Raw genomic sequence first — 21,680 nt, 5'->3', positions numbered from 1 at the left:
AAAGTTCCATAAGGAAGCTATCACACGACGCAGAGTTCAACTCTTGCAAGGAAAATGTACAGAAATGCAAGGAAAATTCAGAATCTTCCATGAATCAAAATAACTCTAAATAAACCATTGAATAAAGGAGTGCAGGACTACTACTATGTCCACTAATGGAAGTGACAAGCTCCCATTTATAGCATTTCACACAGAAATCACACCTTGGCCTTTCATTATTAGTTCTGGAGTTAACAACCTCTCTTAATTTTGATTTTAATGACATACTTTTCAGTTCTGTCTAAACAATTTACATACACATGCATAACACAGAGCAATCAGTTCTATTAAAGTTTTCATTTTTATATACAGAACACACAGAAAGGACAGTCAGGATTGTCTACTATTTTGATACCTATATTGATTATATATTAATAGTTTTTAAATTAAAACAAACAAACAAAACTAGATTCCTACACAGGTGGTCAAAGTGTTTGAATGACAACATATAGAACCATACACTATTTGCTGGCCCTGACAGATACACATATATTCTACGCAGTAATCACTTAGCATAGGATGTTAAACATAGTTTACACAAGCAATTCACATTCCAATATGAGATGGGACCCTTTGAAATCCTTAATTTTCTGGACATTTTGTGTCATCTTCATGTTATTAGTGGGCAAATAGTAGTATCTATAAATCTTACTGATTAATAACAGTTTAAGGGTATATTTTTCTTATCCCCAGTGGGAAGAAATTCACTTTTGCTGTCTGGATACCATTAGGCTTCAATCCACTTTTTATGGATGATGTCAAGCAAGGGAGAGCTTGGAGCCCAGCCCTGACTAAAGAGACACATTCCCAGTGCTCATTAATAGTACTCTTGCTAGGTGTAAATTTTACTCTGTATGGAATATGGTTAAGGATGCAGCCGAACATTTAACCTACCATCCATATTTCTCATCACAGGCGAATAAAACCTTTCTACCCTCCTTTGCCTCTTCATTTGAAAGGACAGTGTATTGGCTTGTGAGTGTAACAGAGTGTGATTCTGACAAGATGTGATTATTTTGGATAAATAATCTATTTTTAAACAAAAAAATAAAAAAAGGGGGAGGGAGGTGTGTTGGACTGGATGATCTTTCCAGGTCCCTTCCAACCACTAACATTCTGTGATTCTGTGTGAAAGCCAAAAATTCTATGCTAAGTCAGCTAGCAAGAAAAGAAGAAGAACAGTGAGTCTGTCAGCTCTGCAACAGGGTTTTGAAATTCTGCTTCTAGACTAGCTGGGCTGCAGAAACATTTCAGACTTGAAATGGACACCTTGAGTGGAAACACGCTATTTGTAGAATGGGTAATTTTTAAATTATTAAATATAAAACAATCATGAAAACTAAACTTAGTGCTTCAGATACGTGTTAACTAGAAAACTCAGCACACAAAACAGTTCTAAACAACTTGGCAAAATTAATTCTTCTTTCTAAGAGGTCCAAGTACTTCCCAGCTCACAGCCCTACTATCCTCAGCATGGATGTCACCTAAACCACTGCAGGTCACCAACAGAGAACTCAGAATTCATCAATGAAAGTGTGATATACTTGATTAGAAGGACCCCAATTTTTAAATGATACTGAACAGGTTTCCAAACTGAATTTCCAAGTTCAAGCTCCCATGAAGTGCAAATGGTCACAGTTATAGTAAACAACACAGGTGATGTCAAGCAATTACTCTCACACATAAAAAACCCTCACTACTATTTGGCTTTTTTTTAATTGGTGTAGCACAGATACTTTCCCTGAAACAGTAACTTCAAAGCACTTATGAACACAGTTGTCAAAAATATTAAATAGATACATTTAAAAAAAATCTAAAACATGAATATTTAACAACTTAGGACATATTCACAATGCAATTTCTCCATCATCTACAGTATTTATCTCAAATGCTGTAAGAGGATGCAAGTCTGAAAATATACATATTTTAAGCTATCACAGAGCATAGAAAATATATGAAAATATCCACTAACATTTGGCACAATATAAATATTCTACCCCAAGAGAGAAAACAAGTGTAGTCTTTTGTGTGACACAGATCATTATTCATCACAAATCATGATGTTCCATCAGAGAGCTGTTGCTCATGCAACTGCAGCTCTGGTTTTAGGTGGGAAAAACACACTCAAAGCTTGTGAGCAGGGGACACAGTGGTCTGTGAGAATGCATGTTTAGGTACTTAACCATTTAATTTAGCTGGATAAGAAACAATGTAATGTTTTCCTGTTGTTAAACATTGCCATCTGTATCTCTGGCACACAAATTAAAAAAATAAGGGTGTGACCATTAAAAGTATGTGTCCTGAGATTTCCTTCTTCAGGGGGCAAAGAGGTTAAAATGGAAAAGCTGATCTGTGTATAAATCAGGAACACATGTGGTAATGAGAACAAACAGCAGCCAACAGGCAGGCGGGGAGGACTTCTCCAGGCACACAATGAGATGGACAAAAATACCATCTACTGGAAAGGGAGCAAATCAACTCATTTTCACCTTGAAATGGGTAAGCTTAATCACTTCTATTTAGTCTACATACTTAATTAAGTGCTCATCATTAACTCTGAGTTTTAAAACTTGGTTTAACTGGAAAGCAACATTGCTTTAGCATTAATACTGGTTTCAATCTGTAGAAAATCAGAGGTGATCCTAAAGAAACGTGTAACACGATCTGTGTGTTCAGTAACAGAGTGTAAAAACAAAACAGTGTAGACATGTGTAGACTTCATCTTAAAGTTATGAAATGTTTGTGTATGCAGCCTATCTACTGGAAGTAGATACCAACAGCCAGTCTCCTGTCCAGGCTGAAACAGCCTTGCTCAGTTTCTTTGGAGATACACAGAATGTTTAACACAGGAAGTTACAGTTCACTTAAAGCTAAGAACACAGTTGTGAACAACAATCTTTTTGATCCAATCCATCTGATATACCAATGGCAGGCCCCCAAAACATTAAGTTGATTTAAATAAGTCTTTATCTTCACCTTAAGACTTGCTCCCTGACACAGACAGAAAAAATAAATAAAACATTAAGGATCACAAAGCACTGAATTTTCAAGTGTAAAGTCATACCAAAATCTTGATAAATTATCATTGATGTCGTAGGTGAGCAATCGGTCAGGAACGTCATTTTGCGTGCCCTGCACTGCTAACACATGTGGTGCTAGGGCAAAGGGGACGTCACTCAGAAGATCTGACATGAAAGGGCTGCTTTCCAAATTTTGACTCCTCTCATTTCCCTCCTCTGCACTTGATACAGTCAACTGCGATCGGTGCCCTGTATTTGTCTAAAGAGAACAGAAAAACAGAAATTTAGATGCTACAAATCAGGCAGCTAAGGGGTTGTACTTAGAAACATCATGATCTACCAATACATGAAAACAAAAATGAAAAAAAGAAAGAAAATCAGCTTCAGAGTTTGGTTCAGGTAGATCTAAAATACCATTTCTTATTACATGTCAATATAATTCTTTGGCTCAGGTTGACTTGAATTCAGGCTAAAACAACAATAGATTTTTCTGAATGATCAGTGGGATTTCTCCACCTATTGTTTCCCTGCATTTTTATAACTGTAAGGCTGATGGGACATTTTACCATTATGTTCAGGCTTGTTTAGGGGAAATTCCTTCATGTAATTCCTTTCATAAACTGGTGAAACTTCATGTTTTGTTTCCCCTATGCCTTTTCAGAAGCTGCCCAACAAAGGCATGACTTTGATGATTGAAAAGCACTCCTGTATTAGTTATTTCGAAGTACTACTGATGTTGCTTTCCAATGTGAAATGGAATTGCATGACTGGCTGGTGAGGTCTATTGTATATGGCAATACATGCATTGCCAAATAAGTGCTTTACAGAAAACCACAGCTAACAAAACTTTAAAAACACAACAAAAAACCCTGAACAAAAACAAACAACGAAATAAAAACACTCTGCCATACAGAAGTAGTCCATTTAATTTACAGAGCATACCAGCATATAGGATGCTGACTTGATTGGCCTACCAATATGACCTTATTAAATGTCTATCCTTAAACTTCCACCGTTTTAAAAACAAAGAAAATACTGTTTACTCTGCCTCTAAAAATAAAATCTAACTTGTTTTACTATTTGTGGCAATAACATTCTATGCAAACGGATAGCTCTCATGTCATCTCTAGGAGTCAGATGTTTGTTACAAGGATTTCTATTTTGTATAAGCACACACAGAGAAATATTCAGTAATTCATTCAGAAGTGCTTAACAAGTCATGTCAGAGTCATGAACTTTAGACATGAATTTCTGAATGCAGTCCTGACTTCTTCCTTTCAACCTCTATACTCAGCACACAGCCAAAAAAATCCAAAGCTTACACTGTTATTAGGGAAGGGAGAACATAGAAAGCATTAAACTCTAATTTGGTGTTCAGCCAATCATAAGAGTTAAATGGATCTAGTTGTATTGAGGTCTCTTTCATCCTACATTATTCCATGATTTTTGTGCTGCTCAAGATCTGACCTGTGGTGGTGTTGAATAATACAGATCATGGTTGTTATAGAGGGACCTGAGGTTGTGGCTGTTTGACAGAAGGACACTAAGGAAAGTACCTTCCTACTGAGCTGCTGGGATTCACTTCCCGGTACAAATCCTATTTGATTTTTCCTCTTCTCTTTCAGATGGCCTTCTGGCTAATTGCTATGAAACATTTTTACAGATATAAACCAGGAAAGAATAGTTTCATCTTTGACTCTTGTTCTAGGCCACTTCAGAGCCTTCTGGAGATGAATTCTGGAGATGTCACTGGGTTTCTCCTGCTTTAACAAAATCCTCTAAGCTAGTGTAATACTGACATATCTGTACTACGTAATTCCTACAGCTACAGTATACAGGTATTTCTTCTTTATTTTCCCCAGTTCTCCTTTTCTCAATTCTCTACTCTAGCTATTTTGTAGCTAGAATGTTCTCATATTCTAGCTATGAGTAGCTAACAGCTTTTCAGAAAGCTACATGCAACAGCAGCAAGAGTTGATAAAGAAGATGTCATTTGGCTTCCCTTACTGATTCTGTTCTCTCTAGAGGGCGGGGAAAATAGGAAAGGTAGCAGAAAAGTGAGGAAGATAGCCTGCATATTGCTTCCTACTGCAGCTTTCCAAACCTTAAGCAAAAAACCACAGGCAATATCACCCTAAGTCCGTAAGTTCCGGAAAAACCCTAAAGCCTCTTGGACTTGTCTGTTCTAATCAGCACTGTTATCTTCAAGTCAAAGATCAGCAGCTCTCATTTTAAAGAGATCTGAACTTCTACAAGTGCTGATTGGTAACACTCAAGAGGGAAGTCTTCCTTCTTGTCATGGCCAAACAGGCTCAAGATGGGCATCATAACAAAATTCATAAACATCTTCTGCTATAGACATATTCTCTTGCTAAGAACATTGCCAAACAGACAGGACATTTATTTATGTTAAAGATATTAATCTGAAAAAAACCTCACAATACTTCAAATAAATACTTAAATTTTTAGCTGCTGTAAACTTAAAAACTTGCCTTAATTTCTACTCTGTAAACATTTGTTACACTCCCTCTTGAAAGAAATAACCTTTGGAGCATTTATTGAGGTGCTGGTATTTGCCTGTACTACAGCAGTTCCATATTCTGAAGGGGAGAGTGGAGCCAGAAAGCCCCAAATGAAAAACAGGAAAAGGTTATATCTAAGAATCAATTCAGTAAGATCTTCAAAGACCCTTCTGCTTTCCCCCATTCCCACATTCCAGGGAAAAATGATCCCTTGCTTGCTGTCCTATTCCCATAGCTCAGATGATAATCAGAAATCCCTACAATCTAATGTTTATTTTGTTTGGCAAATTATACTTTTATGAACACCTGTTTATATCTGAATTGTCCCAAAAGCTGGCTGAACTCAATTTACAATGTAAATTAGACCATCATGTGGCAAAACTAACTTCAAAGAGAAAAAAAAAAAAGAAAAAAAATTAGAGAGCACAAAGCATCTTGGATCTTTTTCCTCCTCTAGAAACCTTACATTTGTTAGAAGGCTGCCAAATGGACAGCCCTGGAAATTAAAACCCTTCTGCACAACCATTGAGAAAGAACCAGCTTTTTTTACTCTCAAGTCTCACTCCATGTTTCAAAGCAAGACTGCAGGAAGGAAGGATAAATTATATTAGAAACATGTTACTGTTACACAGCATTTTACCCTACTTGATCTCTGCAAACTGACAGTGAGGTTCTTAATTGCTTATAGATTCGGACACTTTGAATAGTTAAAACAGTATCACAAATAAAGCCTGAAAAGGCTGGGAACAAGATAGTACAGATAAGTCAGGAACAAACAACAGTGTCAGGTCATACGCCATAATCTGATCTTAGATCCACTGGTCAATGGGTCTCAAGTCTATCCAGCCCCTCAAGAAAAGGTCTTAGGTCCAATATGGTAAGATCAGTTTACAGAAGAAATGAGAAAAGGACTTAACATTTCCCAGTTCAGTTTCACACATAAAACACTACTGTCTCTCCCATTAAAATGGCTATTTTTCACTATGTTAAAATGTTCATATTTGCCTTATCATTTACAAGTCACATTTGATGTTACTACTATTAGACTGATGTCCCAACAAATTATGCAATGGGAAAATACAAAACCTGGGGAGGACAATTCTTTAACAGTAGGCAAAACCCAAACATGGTAGAAAAATGCTGGCCAAAGTTAACTAAAGACAGGCTGCTGGAAAACTCTGTCAAGTTTGCAGTTTAACTCCTTCAATATTGTGAAGCCCATCCTTTTATCTAGCACACAGTGTGTCACACAGATTATGGTATATATTATAATATCTATTAGGGAATTATATATAAAGAGAAAAGGTACTATACTGAACAATCCAGGTTGCAAGAATGAATTTTTCAGTTCTGCTCCGTGCAGTCTCTACCAGCAACCATGGCCCTTTGCCATGCAGAATTGTTTCTGAGCACTCTTGCAGTGATATTTAGACATTGGCCTCATGTGTGAGATGTTATCAAGCTAGACATATTTTTGTGCTTCCAAATCATGAAGACGTCCTTTAAATGGGCTGCGACATATTTCTCTCATATGCTGGAGAATCCACATCAGTGAAAAGACCTTGATGAAGCCAACCTGAGCACCAGGCTTTTATAGTGACTGTGGTAACGTGATGAAGAACTGGACACTCTAGGGAGCATCAGTCACCCATCAGTGCTGAGATCACCCAAGCTGGTCACAATGCAAACACCAGCACAAAGCTGTGTGATGCAATCAAAGTCAAGGTTATGAAATGTCTTGTGGTTTCATGCATGCATTCTTCAAGCATATATAGAACTGCAAGTCCTAGAAAATTTGATATCCCACATTAGTCACACTGGTTTCTACTTAAATGCTTAACTTATTTATCCAGAATACAATCTATTCAGAGCATATTCTCTGGATGCTAGCTGAGCAAAGCACTGCCAAATGCTATGACACACAATCCTGCTATGCGAAATATTAATTGAATGAACTTAGATCATAAAACAATTTACATCTCACCAAACACGAGGGGGTAAAAAAATCAGTTAAAAATTACAAAACATATGGTACTAAATTTTAATTCAAATAAGGAAGGTGTTTTCTTCATTCTCAGTTTGCAATTCAAATGAACAGGGATAGAAGAAATATATGTAAACATATATGATAGCTGGCCACCAGATTGTGCTCTGATGGCAAGGGTGTTCTGTGTTACTTCAAAACTAACAGAATATAAAAGTAAAGTAAATTCTTCCTTTTTGCTTTTTTTTTAAATGTTTCTCAGCTGCCTTTAAAAACCTCTAATTTGCTACATCTCCAAGTGCTAACCATAAAGTCTGGCAAGAGTCTCCTAAGAAAAAAAACAACCCATAGTATACCAAGTATTGAGAAGCTGGATTTACAGTTCTCTGAAGGAGAATCAAAGATCAGTGCTAGCTTTATTGTAATCCAAACTATTGAACAAGGTTTTCTAAAGAAGTGTTTCATTTAAATAAATTCATACTTTCTGTCAAAAAACAGAGGTTTTTCCCAGAGCAGATCAATTTTCCTTAAAAAGATAGCCTTGAGAAACAAACAGTACATTCAGTCTTACAGAATATTTAGTAAATATTTGGGGGTGCTGGTTGACAATCAGCTGAACATGTGCCAGCAGTGTACCCAGGTGGCCAAGAAGGCCAGCAGCATCCTGGTCTGCAGCAGAAATAGTGTAACCAGCAGGAGTAAAGAAGTGATTGTCCCCCTGTACTCGGCACTGGTGAGGCCCCACCTCAAGTACTGCGTTCAGTCTGGGGCCTCTCACTACAAGAAGAACATTAATGTGCTGGCGCGTGTCCAGAGAAAGGCAATGGAACTGGTGAAGGGTTTGAAGAACAAGTCTTACGAGGAGCCGCTGAGGGAACTGGGGTTGTTTAGTCTGGAGAAGAGGAAGCTGAGGGGAGACCTTATTGGTCTCTACAACTACCTGAAAGGAGGCTGAAGTAAGGTGGGGGTTGGTCTCTTCTCCCAAGTAATTGGTGATAGGACAGGAGGAAATGGCTTGAGTTGTGCCAAGGAAGGTTAAGACTGGCTATTAGGAAAAAAAAAAATTACTGAAACAGTGATCACGCACTGGAACAGCCTGCTCAGGGAAGGGGTGGTCCTCCTTGAGGAGTCAAAAAAATGTGTAGACATGGAGGTTCAGGATATGGTTTAGTTGGCATAGAATCATAGAATCATTAAGGTTGGAAGGGACCAAATCCATGGCCACTATAAGGTCTCCCCAGAACCTTCTCTTCTCTAGGCTGAACAGCCCCAACTCTCTCAGCCTGTCTTCATAGCAGAGCTGCTCCAGGCCTTTGATCATCTTGGTGACCGTTCTCTGGACCCTTTCCAACAGGTCTATACCTTCCTTGTTCTGAGGGCACCAGAGCCCTATGCTGTATTCCAGGTGGGGTCTCACCAGAGTAGAGGGGCTGAAACACCTCCCTGGCCCTGCTGGACACACTTCTTTTGATGCAGCCCAGGATGTGTTTGGCTCTCTGGGCTGTGAGTGCACACTGGCAGCTCATATTCAGCTTCTCATCAACTACCACCCCCAAGTCCTTTTCCTCAGGACTGCTCTGCAGCCATTCTTCCCCCAGCCTGTATTTGTGCCTGGGGTTGCGCCGACCCAGGTGCAGGACCCTGTACTTGGCCTTGTTGAACTTCATGAGGTTGGCACTGGCCCACCTCTCCAGCTTGTCAGGGTCCCTCTGGATGGCATCCCTTCCCTCTAGGGTGTCAACCACACCACATAGCTTGGTATCGTCAGCAAACTTGCTGAGGATACACTCAATCTCACTGTCCGTGTCTCCAACAAAGATGTTAAACAGCACTGGTCCCAATACTGACCCCTGAGGGACACCACTCGTCACCTGACTCCATTTGGACATTGAGCCATTGCCCACAACTCTCTGGGTGCAGCCATCCAGCCAATCTCTTATCCACTGAGTAGTCCATCTGTCAAATCCATGCCTTGTCAGTTTGGAGACCAGGATGTCATGTGGGACAGTGTCAAATGCCTTGCACAAATCCAGGCATGGTAGTACTGGAGTGACGGTAGGACTTGATGAACTTAGAGGTCTTTTCCAACCTCAGTAATTCTATGATTCTATAAATATCCAGCAATATCATTATCATGACAGAGACCTACAACACTACTGGTGATACAGAAATATTATCTTTATTTCAGGCGATTTTGTGGCATTACAGCAAATAGTGTACCATAATGTATCTCAGAATTTATTTAACATTATGCAGTTACTTCTGACATACCTAGAAACTGAAATTGTCTTAGGGGAGCACTCTCTTACAGTACTCACTGGGCCTTTTTAGAAAATTTGTAGGAATTCCAGAGTGAGCATCTCCATTGATGAAGATTCCCTTTTCAAAGAAGAGTAGTGGCAAAGAGGAACACAGGGAAAAAGAAAAATTACTCACAAGGCACTGAATGTTTTTAGCACTGTGCATTAAACAAATTTAAGCTAGGAGAAAAGAAGCAGTAAAACCTCACAGGAAGGGGGAAGCGTGTACATGACATGACAGTGTTTAAATGTCACAAAAAACCCAACCCAAAACATCATCAACAAAACACCCTCACACCCAACACACCATTAAATACGCAACCTATATCCTTACAGAACTGTAAGAAGGGAGGAAATCCACCCAGACAAGCACGATACAGATGCCCCTGAGATGGATCAGAAAACCTGATGTGAATCATGACAGCTGCTACTCCTTTGAGGCTCACTCAAAAGTTTAGGCAGCATCTCCGCCTGGGACTCAAGAAAAACATTATTTCTATCTGGGCGATCAAGAGCAGATGGAAGAAGTAGTGCTGGAGACCTTGCAGTAGCCTGTTGCAGTATCCAAATGGCTTTTGGTCTGTTGCTAGCTTTCTTTCTTAAGAGAAATGCAGTGAATGGGATTGTAATACTAGCCTAAGATTGGTGTTGTCAGTGGTCTCAAAAGGGCAGACTTCCACGTTGAAAGCTTCAGGCTAAGATCAAGTCCTTGGAGAGGCTTTTAGAAGCAAGAATGGCTGTCAATGGAAATCAGCTTTCCCATTTGCTTTGGGCTCTTGTTTCCCAGCTTCTTATGACTCTCAGCAGTGATTTGTCTTTCTTAAAAGAGCTCCTGCTACCTGTACAAAGTTTGGGTGATTAGTAGGCAGCATGTTTTTTCTCCATTTATCAGTATTGCTGTTCAGAGTAAAACAGAACCAGATTTTAAAGCAAGCTTTTAAGATAGTTTTACTGATTTGTGACATACAGTATAGGTATTTTTCTTCTTCATTTTCCTCTTTAAAGCACACTTTTCAGCTGTTTCTTAGACTAGAACAGAATCAAGGTCAGGCTAATGGTGCTGAAATCTTAAAGAAAAAAATTCTAAAGAAACAGTGAAAAGCACCTCTGACATTCTACAGTTTTTCATTATTATAGCAAAGCTCCCCACAGAGTTTCCTGGCCTGCAAAGAACAGTAGGCAAATCTTTGCTAAACCACACTTTCAGTGGTTTCAATGATGATGTGCATTTGTACATCCTTATTGACATTAAAGCAATTAAAAAAATTGTCATAATTCAGAGCTAGCTTTTTCCCTAATGTAAGAACAATTTTATATTTTAAATGCAGAATGAACTTTCTGTAATTAGTACATCCTCCTTGGTCTCTGAAACAGCTAAAACTGCTAATGTCTGTGCAGGAGAAGAATTGCAAGGTTGACATTTGAACTCTGGATACTCTGAACATTCCATGGTTAAAATGTGTTAATTTAATTATCCTAGTAAATACTAGAGATGCCTAGTGAGCTTTATTTATGAAACATTTAAAGAATGTAATTCTACCCTGAAAAGTATTCTTAAGTACCACAAAAGACTGCATATCTAGCATCTAAACCATGTTTGCTCATCTTAGAAGAAAAAAAAATAAAACTGTTTTCTTTGTTAACAAGTCTTGCGAACTCAAACCAGAACAAGACTAAAGTTCTGTTTTTACCCCATCCCCTGTAATAACAATTGGACACAGGAAATATTTGGCAGGGGATTGGTGATAAATTTAGCAACTATATGGAACCTAATATGACCAAAATGATATAATATTTTAATTCCAAATTCCGGCTTTTAATCCTTTATTCCCAATTCCTATTGTTTAATTATTCCATTCGATAGTTGTTCAAAGACAGAGTACCATAACGTCTCCAACATGGGAATCTATAATGAGAAAAAAGAAAATGGTGAACAAACAGGGCTAAGATGCAATATGAGGAAAGACTGCAGAACTAAGAGAAAGAAATAAGAAGCAAGCTGAAAAAAGAAGGAAGCAGAAGAGGATTCTAAATCTTTACTGGACAATCTTTCCCTCTGCAACATTAATATTGTGCTAAGAACTATCTTACAAGACAGAGAGAGTGGTGTGTCTTCAGTAAGAAACAGTTTCTCTAGTTCCTCTGTTGCTTCAAAGTACGATGCAAGCTATTAAAAGCAAAGATTTCATACCTTATAATAAGCAACACAAACAATATTCAGCATGGTGTCCTTCTGACAGTGCCAGGTAATGTTAATAACTAGGCTAGAATTAATTTTTTTTTTCTGTAACACGTATGCTGAAAGATTAAAAACTTCATAAAAACTACTATAGTAAGTCAACTGCAAGCCAGGAGAGCTGTAATTGAAAATGCAGGCAGCTCTAGCCATCCAGCAGTGCATTCCACAGCCACAAATCAGAAGGCAAGGGCAAGTCAATATATTGCAAAATGAATGGAGAAGTCTGATAAATGCTGATAATGGATTTGTTTTGTAACTTCAGCATCATCCAAACCCATAAAGTACTCACATTTATTTTGCTGCTACCATCATTGCTGATACAATACAAAACTCAGATAACTTTTCAATGTAGCCAAAGAACATACTAATACATTAATTTTCTATAAAGACTTAATTGCATATTGAAATTAACAGTATTTAAATAATAATTTTTAATTTAGCAGCTACATTTGGTTGATGTAGTTAGTGACAACAAGATTTGAGTTTCTCTCGAGTGCTCCAAGCAAAAAAAATATGCTTTTTGGGAAGCTGATGTCTTGAATAAGAGGAGCTCAGACAAACTTGGCCTGTACCTCTATGTCTCTACCTCTTGTTCTCAATTCCTGCTATTGTAGAAGCTCCAACACATTAACCTGCTATGGCAGGAAAAAGATGACAGTTTCTCAGAGATGGTAGATGTCCACAGAGCGGAAGCTCTAAAATCTGTAATACCATGGAAGCAAAGACATTTGCAAGCTAATAATTTCCAATTTATAGTTGGAATTTTAAAAAGTGCTTTAGAAAAAAAATTGACTATGTGCAACCCAATGCACAGCCTTTCACATGTCTGATATGACTGAAGAGTAATGAAGCTTGGGGGATTTTTTTAAGGCAGAAATAACTGAAGTAGCACATTATGCTGAAAAGATCAAGCCACACTGACGGGAAGTACAGAAAAACATATTCCTATTATATCAATATTAGCAGTTTGGACTGAAAAGAGAGAGTTTTCAGGCCATATTTCCTTTCCATTAAAACGGACTGTCCACTGCTGTCTGTGTTTTTTTGCATATTATTTTCCCCCTGAAAGAGGCAGTGAAATCAACCTAAAAAACACATTGTTTTCCTTACGTGGTGTTTAGAGTAATTATTAATAAGCTGCCCTATACTAGACTTTCAGCCACTATTTTAGGCTAATGCATCATGTTGTAAATATCACTGTACCATCAGGCTGTATTAGCACTCAGTCTCATCAAGTGATGTATGATCTACATTGCATTTTAGATCAATTTTAATATTTGGAAAGCCCAGAAGGGTTGCTCCCAGAGGCAGGATGACTGACCAATCAATTTGTTGACAGCAGCAAAGTGAACCAGCATTACTGGCTTTTAGTCCAACCACATGTGTTTGGGCAAGAGATACAGGATAATCAGTAGTTTTATCTGGGGATTAAGCTAGTCAGAAGATCTCAAAATTACAGAAAGGCTAAAAAATGTGATGGAACATCTGGGCACCCAAATTGAGCATCTCCTGCTACGAATAACCATTCAATGTAACTGAATAAGCACACAATTAAGTCAAGCATATAGTGAGTCTTTGCCCAAAGTAAATAGGGAGGTATACAAATTGTGCTACTGGATACATTTGCCTTGGTCAGTATTTGAAATCTATGTTGTTTTACTGAAGTCTAGCTTTTGAAATTGACAGGCTGCCAATCAGGCCAATTTTACTATTTTCTGAACTTTTTACACTTGGGTATGTAGACTGCTATTTATAGGCACTAAATGTTGAAAACCTACTATGCTTGTGTGTCATTCATTCCCTACAGGAGGTGATTTTGTCTTTTGTTGTTCATACCTCAACAATCCTACAGCCTCACCACAGCACTGACTCTGGAGACAACAGGCAGGGCTGTGGGAGGGATGCTCCAATTCATTTGTTACATTTAAGTGTATTTGCTGGCCAGACAGAACATTCAAGTCCCATCTTAAGAGACTAAGGCTTCCTTAGTTCTTGTAATGAAATCTCAACTGAAGTTAAACCAAAGGATTTAACAGTATTTCGCACTTGCAAAGTGATATAGAGAAGTGCTTTGCAAGAGAGCTCTGCATTACTTTTTTGGAAATGAACTCTTTTCTAAGTTCAGAGAGGAAGCTGATGACAACCACGTCAATTCACATCTCTCAATTCCCACTCCAGTTCTGTATATCTAAAAAAATAATGCTTCCCTTTAAGAAAGAGACAATAGTATTCTTGATGTTACTATGATTACTAAGCATCTGAAAGAACCCCAGCTGTGTATCATGTTACACAGACAACAACTTTAATTACTCACTTCAGAATTGAGAAAACCCTACAAGGTGATAGCCTTACAAGACACTCCCAGGTCTTACTGGTTGACCTTGGGTCAAAAGACCACACAAATTCTAGCTTATAACATGTTTTTTGTGAGGCCATTGTTTTGTGACATGCAGAAATAGACTTTCTTATGGATGATCACGTTGCTCAAATTTCACATATGTAAGTACTTATACCTAATACATGCATATATAATATATACCTACACCCTCTTCTCCTCCTAAATTGTGCAACCATTGAGGGCAGTCCACTGGCCTGTCTATTATGCAGATCTCTCTAGTGTGAAAAGATCTCTTAAATACTTCCATCAATTATCAAACAGACAGCAATATAAACATGACAATAGAATGAAGCTTTATGAAGCAATAATGATATTGCATAGTAATAGTTGTAATATGTAACTGTTGATGTTTTTTAGCTGACTGGACTATTTACCTTCATTCTCAATAAGAACACAATCATACTCTGTGCCTTTCTTATCATATGGCAGCGCTACTTCATATGTACTTCTGATATGCGGCTGCACATGGATCCCCCAAAGAACTGCCACCTATTTACTGCACATGCAAAGGATGGAGGGAGCTAAGAGAAATTATGTCCATTGCAGCCACAAACACTGAAAACTAGCAATCTGTCTTTAACAGTAATGTTAAAACTTCACTTCCTATAGCTTATGACCATACACAATAGCTAAGTAAAACATAAGATCTTTCTTTGATGTTACCAGTATTCAGAGAAAAGTACATGTTTGATGACCTGATGCAGACTTATTCCAGTCCCTCCTAAGAGCAGATAAATTCATTAAGTGATTATTGCTTACATACCCAATTAAGAAGAGAGAAAATATGAACCAGCACAATTTAAGGGCTTTATAGGTGAAAAAGAAGATCTTGGAGTTAATATGACATATGACAAGCGATTAAACTAACTAGGTCATGACTAGAATTTTAGCTTAGGAGAGCTTAAAAAAAAAGGCCAATCTAACAGTAACATTTTCTATAGACACACTATTTTGTCAAAATGGAGCAAAATATTCCCAACCATTGGCCAATAATTTTGAAATATAAACCACCTTCTGTAAAGCAAATTTAGTGAGTTTAAAATGAGGCAGTAAATCTAGCCCAGAACACCCTTCTCAGGTTTTTAAATATGGGACTCACTGAACCATAAACTAAGAGTTGGGTGGCTGAATGGAGACACAATCAGCAGTATTTCCTTTTCCAGTAACTAGTAAAAATACTCCAGACTGCCAGACTTTAGTAAAAATGTGGCAATAATAGATCTGAAAGAACCAATTAATCTTTATTTTTCAAAAAAGAAAACCAAGGTAACATTAGCATTATTCATGCCCTGGAATTACATCAGGTGATTTGCCCAAAGGACGTCTTAAAACCCTATCACATTCAGCAATAATTGCTAAATTCTCTAGAAGAGTACAAAGAAAATTAAGTTCATTTTTTCTCTCACTCTTAAATTGTGCACTCACAACTTCCATTAGCTCATTGTTCATATTTTATACTCAGAGTATGTCTGTCTTTCCAACTGACTAATATGACCCCTAACCAGACGCCTAGGAAACTGTTATTTTACATCTATTCAGAATTCTTACATATCAGCTTTACAAAACATCAGTTTAATAAGGATATTATCTGCCAATTCAGATACAAAAATATTTTTTCTAATTCCTCTGGATACTCACCCAAAATGGTGCAGACCAGTATCCATATGGAGAAAAACACAGATACTTGTAAATTTACTTCAGGAAACGTGATCTTTCTATCTGCTAGGTTCTCAGCTCACAGTGGCAAATTATGCAAAGAAAGGGCACAAGAACTATAACAGAACTACTGCAATTCATAAAGCAAATGATGTCCTATGATGATAAGTATCACAGCAAGGTATATAATTAAGAGTGGCTGTAACAACAACGTATAAATTAGATAATTATGGATTAAGCAATCCCTTCAGGGATTCTCTCCTGCCCTAGAAAACATATAACGAGCTCCTTAGGTAGAAGGCAATAGATATTGAATATTTGAAGGAAAAATAGGACTACAAAGAAAAAGAAACAAACAAAAAAGAGAAGTAAGAGGAAAATCTTACTTTATAATCTAAAGGCAACTCTTATTTTGGTAATCTATTTTTAACACTTACTGGTACAGTTTCCACCCATTAAGTCTGCTGATATCTGTTGGGTAAAGAGTGCATGCCAGATTATCAAGAAGTGCAATATCAAATAAACACAAACTGCTTCTTAAGGTGACAATAGGGAGATAAAAACCACCGCAGCTATTACCAGGAATGTAATTGTTGTTGTTGTTGTTTCTTACATCATTTAATAATCCCAGGTGTCCTGGACACCAGACATATAATAATCTTCATAAATCCTAATTCACAGACATACCATCTGTCAAAAATATTTTTATATCTCCTAATAGATATGCTACATAATTGCTCTCACAGTAGGACAAAAATACACTGTTGCACTAATTTGTTTTACTAGTGGAATAGCTGATTATTAAAAATAAGCCCACCACATTACCAGGGTTTCTAGCACTCTTCATATATCAAAACTAACCTTTCCATTCTGCTATTTTCTATAACCTTAAATTCCCAGTGCAAGCAGATAAAAATTGAATTATCTGGAAATTGTACTATAATAATAGAAGATTCACAAGCATGAAAAAACAAAACCATAATATCTCTTTCTATTATGACGGTGTTGCAGTTAAAATTAGATGCTTTCAGTGTCACAAAGAGACTAATTTCTCAGCCCTGCAGAGCACTAAGCATTTTGGCCTCAATCCAGAAAAATACTTAAATGTGCCTATGACACTTAGTTCATGAGCCTGAAGCCACTTCAGTGGGATCACACGTGCTTGATCAGGCCCAGGGCGCTCGTTACCCTGCCGGACAAGGCATCTCCCTAGGACTGACACGGCATCAGGAGACAAACCTGCCACACCTCCACCCCTGCTTGCTGAGATGGAGAGGATACATCACATCAGATTGTTCAAACCAGGAGATTGTTCCTAGCCTCTGCAGCAGAAGATGAAATGTTTGGACTGAAGCTGGCCTTTGAGAACACCCTTCAGATTGTTCAACCAGGAGATTGTTCCTAGTCTCTGCAGCAGAAGATGAAATGTTTGACTAAAGTTGGCCTTTGAGAACACCCTTCCTCCAACAAGTTTCTAAATATCTGCAGCTCCTCTAACATACATGCAATATCTAAACCTCTTAAAATAACACAGGCTGCAGGTATAGCAGAAGTTACAACAGGTTCTGCTGCATGTTGCTTGGTGTAAGTTTTTATTTCTGCATTGGTTTACATAATTTAGGCAAGATTATACAAAAATATGTACTTGAGAATTCAGTAATTGCACAGCAAACAAAGCCAACAGTACCTAAGTAAATGGGAAATTCCAAAGATGACAACATTTACCAAAAATACTCCAGAAGATACTTTCTTCAAAAAAATCAAACCTCATTTCCCTTTTGAATAAGGAAGTGACCCATGAACAAAGTATTACTTCATTCTTCTTTAAATCACATTTCTAAAAGCACTTTCCATGTTCCACAAAGTCCACACCTATTAAATTGTAAAATACATTCTATTTAAAAATAAAGCAAGTTTCCAGCAACTAAAAGATGCAGTTGAAGAACTTCTGTTCAACTCTGTATGGGAAATATCTGATATTGCTTTGCAGTCTAACAGGTATCTTTTAACAGACTGTACTGTATTTACAAAGTATTCTTGTGTCAGTGCTAACAAGCTTATTATTTCAATTATTTTCTCAATGACATATTGAATACATAATACAATGCTTTCCAATTTTGCTAAATAGGTAGATTTCTCCTACAGATTTATAAACACAGACTCACTTCTGCAAAAAAGGAATATTCCCTTCCTAATAGCCAGAATTATTGATTTCATTTCCACGATCCTCAGTTACTCTATTTAATTTGAGAACTGGAGAACTCCTTCAAATAAATGTGATGCCCCAACACACAAATCTAAACACTGGAATAAATAACTTAGATACTACCAAATGCTGCATCTTAATTTAGTTTATGTTATCACAAGCCAATTCATACAAGCATTTTTGTGACATACAAGTATTTTTATATACATACTAAAATAGACCTTTGTTTTCTTTTCACTGTAATATCTACTTTAAAAACAAACAAACAAAGCAACTTTGCTTCTTTCCTCTAACTCATAAAAACTTAAAATCTACACCAGTTCCTATCTTCCTGAAATTTCACAGAACTGAACAAACCACTGATGCTACAGTAACTGGCAGTTTACAATACACAGCAAGAACATCACACTAAGGGAAACTAAGTGCAGAACGTAACCACCACACCGATCCATTATACCGTCTCAAAATTGCAGTTGCAAAACACCCTTTCTCAGATGTGCATGGATTCAGAAGGCAGACTGAAAATTTGCAATTACTTGTAATTAATCCATACTTTCACATTATCAGAAGATGAATCCCTCATTACTTGCAAAAATTTTTAATTCATCATACCAGACAAAGCTTTAAATTTGAAATTAAAAAGGGAGACTAGATATCACACACCCATTGATAAGTCTTACAGATGCAAAGTTATCACACACACCTGTGATATACCAAGGGTCTTAGCAATAATAAATATTAAAATATCACTAAGAACAGAAAGACAAGAGACACAACTAGTTCCAAGGTCAGACAGAAGAAAGAGAGGGAGAAAGTACATGTCAAGCAAAAAACCAACCACCATAAAAGCACAAGAAGTCCAACAAAATGTCTCACAGTTATCCTGGAAATACTTAGAACAGGCACATACTCACTGCAAAATCATTTTCAGAGGTGGTGGAGAAGAAAATATGTGTACATTGTATCCAGAAATATTCTGAAAAGCCCTCTTTGATATACATGGTTTAAATATTAAATGAACCAGAGGAAGAAAAAGAAGTCCAGATTTCCAGCCACACAGTACTAAAACAGAGATCAAATATACAATAAAGATAGTCTATCATACTCACAAATTTACAACATGTTACTTATAATGGTAGCTGTGATGACACACAAATGTTTGAAATTTTCCATCACTCCTCACCATACTACTGTTACCATGTAATTAATTAACAATCTAGCTACAGTTTCATACTTGTACGCCACAAGTACAAAAATAAGATCTTGGCCCAGGATTCTTACTATCTCTTTTTCAATATTGGTGGCCTTGAGAATATTGTAATCTAGTTACTAGAAATGTTTTTTTTATGATGGATGACAAGGAAAGCTGAGTAGGTATTCAGACTATGGAATCTGTAAATGTGTTCAAACCTTCTTCAGCAGGACATTCATGCAGCCTTTCGATACTTAAAGTGGGCCTATGAGAAAGATGGGGATAAAATTTTTAGCAGAGCCTGTTGCAATAGGACAAAGGGTAATGGTTTTGAAGTAATAAAGGGTAGATTTGGATTAGATATTAGGAAGAATTTTTTTCCAATGAGGGTGGTGAAACACTGGAACAAGTTGCCCAGAGAGGTGGTAGAAGCCACATCCCTGGAAACACTCAAGGTCAGGCTGGATGGGACTCTGAGCAACCTGATCTAGTTGAAGATGTCCCTGCTCAGTGCAGGGGGAGTGGACTAGATGACCTTTAAAGGTCCCTTCCAACCCAAATTATTCTATGATCCTTAAATGAGCTGCTATGGAATTTTCATTATGCATGTGTAAGGAAGTAGTCTCCTACCTGTGGAGGTTGGTTGTACGTTGGTCTGGTCTCCGGAAATGAAGTTTTATCCTTTGACTCTCTATTTTGATCATCAATTGTGTCACCTAGCAAAGTAAAAAAACAAAACAAAACTGAAATCCTTAATATTTTTTATGGAATAAGAAAAACTCCTCAGTCTTTCTAAGATCAAATGATACAATTCTCTGGTCAAGGGGGAACTCTGTTGCCACATTTCTACTTTACAAATTTGAACACAAGAAAAGAGAAAAACACCAAGAAAGAATAAATCTGTGTGAATTAGTTAAAGGGGGAAAAAAAAAAAAAAGAGAGAGAGAAAGAAAAAACACAGGGCCCCTGGTTTTGCACACTTGAGGTCCATTAAGTTCTAAAAACATCAAAATGTCAAACAAAGGAGACACTGCAGTACAAGTATATGGTGGGATGGCAATACCAGGTGCACACATCCACCAAATCCCAATCCCACATCAGGCTAGGAGGACGTGCACCACTACTCTACCCTCATTTGTAATTTCATTTCCAGACAAAACGTATCTCTGCATGAGAACTGAGAGATACAGCATACTGAGAGAAATTATGTGGCTTTGACTGTACTGGGACAATGACAACCGGGCAGCCTGGGCACTAACCTCCTCCTATTGCATAGACATGGCTAGCTCTGCCCAGGATTTTACTGAGGAGACATGATTCAGTGTACCCCAAAAACTGCAGCTGGTATCAGTCTAAGGTGGGCATATCACAGCAATGAGCTAGAGGCAGAGTATTTCAATTTATTTTAGAGACAGGAGGCATATTAGTAATTTTATTTAAAAGGCAGAGCTGGTAAAACAATAAAGCAGCAACTGTTTCCCAGATACTGTAAAACAAAGATCCACCTAGCCTATCTTCTCCAATCTTCTTTATTGGTGGGAGGGTGTACAAGAAGTTGTAAAGATTTTGTGGATTATCTCCTTCTGCTGTTAGTGCTACTCAGCAAATAGTTTGTCAAAAGAGACAACTTAAAAAGATGAAAGGTTTATTATTTTTACTTGAATTTATACTGCTTTCTGTAGTAGGGTATTTTAAAAGCCTGTATCCTTAAAGAGGCCTGCAGCAACAATTGTAAATGAAAGGGTTCAAGTTACTGTAGTTACTCCTTTGCTAAGCCTGTATTTTTGGCTGTCCTGTTCAGTTTTCTCCAGAGGTTTAGCTTGAGCCAATCCAACTAGGAGAAGCTGTCAGGAACAGCAGCCAGCTTTTGCCCATACTCAGTTAGCCTAGAAGCCAATGACACTCAGGTCCATGCATGCTTGCTCCATGTTGTCATCAGCCCCCAAGGACTGACTGGTTGTGTCCCCCAGGTACAATACAGTATTTGGTAAAGTATTTCATTAAAATAAGCAGTAATATTTGGTCACCAGGCATGCTTCTTAATACCCAAGTATTATTCCTAACAGTGTATTTTGAGAATCATCAAAAAATAATCTTTGTTATAGATCATTAATGCCTTTAAGC

At 37.5% G+C, this 21,680-nt stretch overlaps 1 protein-coding gene across 5 annotated transcripts in view; it reads right to left on the bottom strand.

The window, feature by feature from the left end:
- Positions 1-317: 317 nt before the first annotated feature.
- The window catches only part of UMAD1 (UBAP1-MVB12-associated (UMA) domain containing 1), an 82,094-nt gene continuing 60,731 nt past the window's right edge, over positions 318-21,680 (bottom strand). For 4 of the 5 annotated variants that reach the window (XM_051609401.1, XM_051609403.1, XM_051609400.1 and 1 more), the window contains 2 exons: positions 20,187-20,272; positions 318-3,318 (listed from right to left, as the gene is read on the bottom strand). In XM_051609401.1, the coding sequence (XP_051465361.1) occupies positions 3,061-3,318; positions 20,187-20,272 (344 nt within the window). In that variant the 3' untranslated portion in view covers positions 318-3,060. Of the gene's footprint in view, positions 3,319-19,278; positions 19,427-20,186; positions 20,273-21,680 lie in introns of those variants that run through there. The other variant, XM_051609405.1, reaches the window with a different exon arrangement.

Source organism: Apus apus, chromosome 2 (genome assembly GCF_020740795.1).
Source record: "Apus apus isolate bApuApu2 chromosome 2, bApuApu2.pri.cur, whole genome shotgun sequence".
Classification (NCBI taxonomy): Eukaryota; Metazoa; Chordata; class Aves; order Apodiformes; family Apodidae; genus Apus; species Apus apus.
The sequence above is the reverse complement of the archived record's forward strand: the minus strand, read 5'-3'. Positions and strand labels throughout refer to the sequence as shown.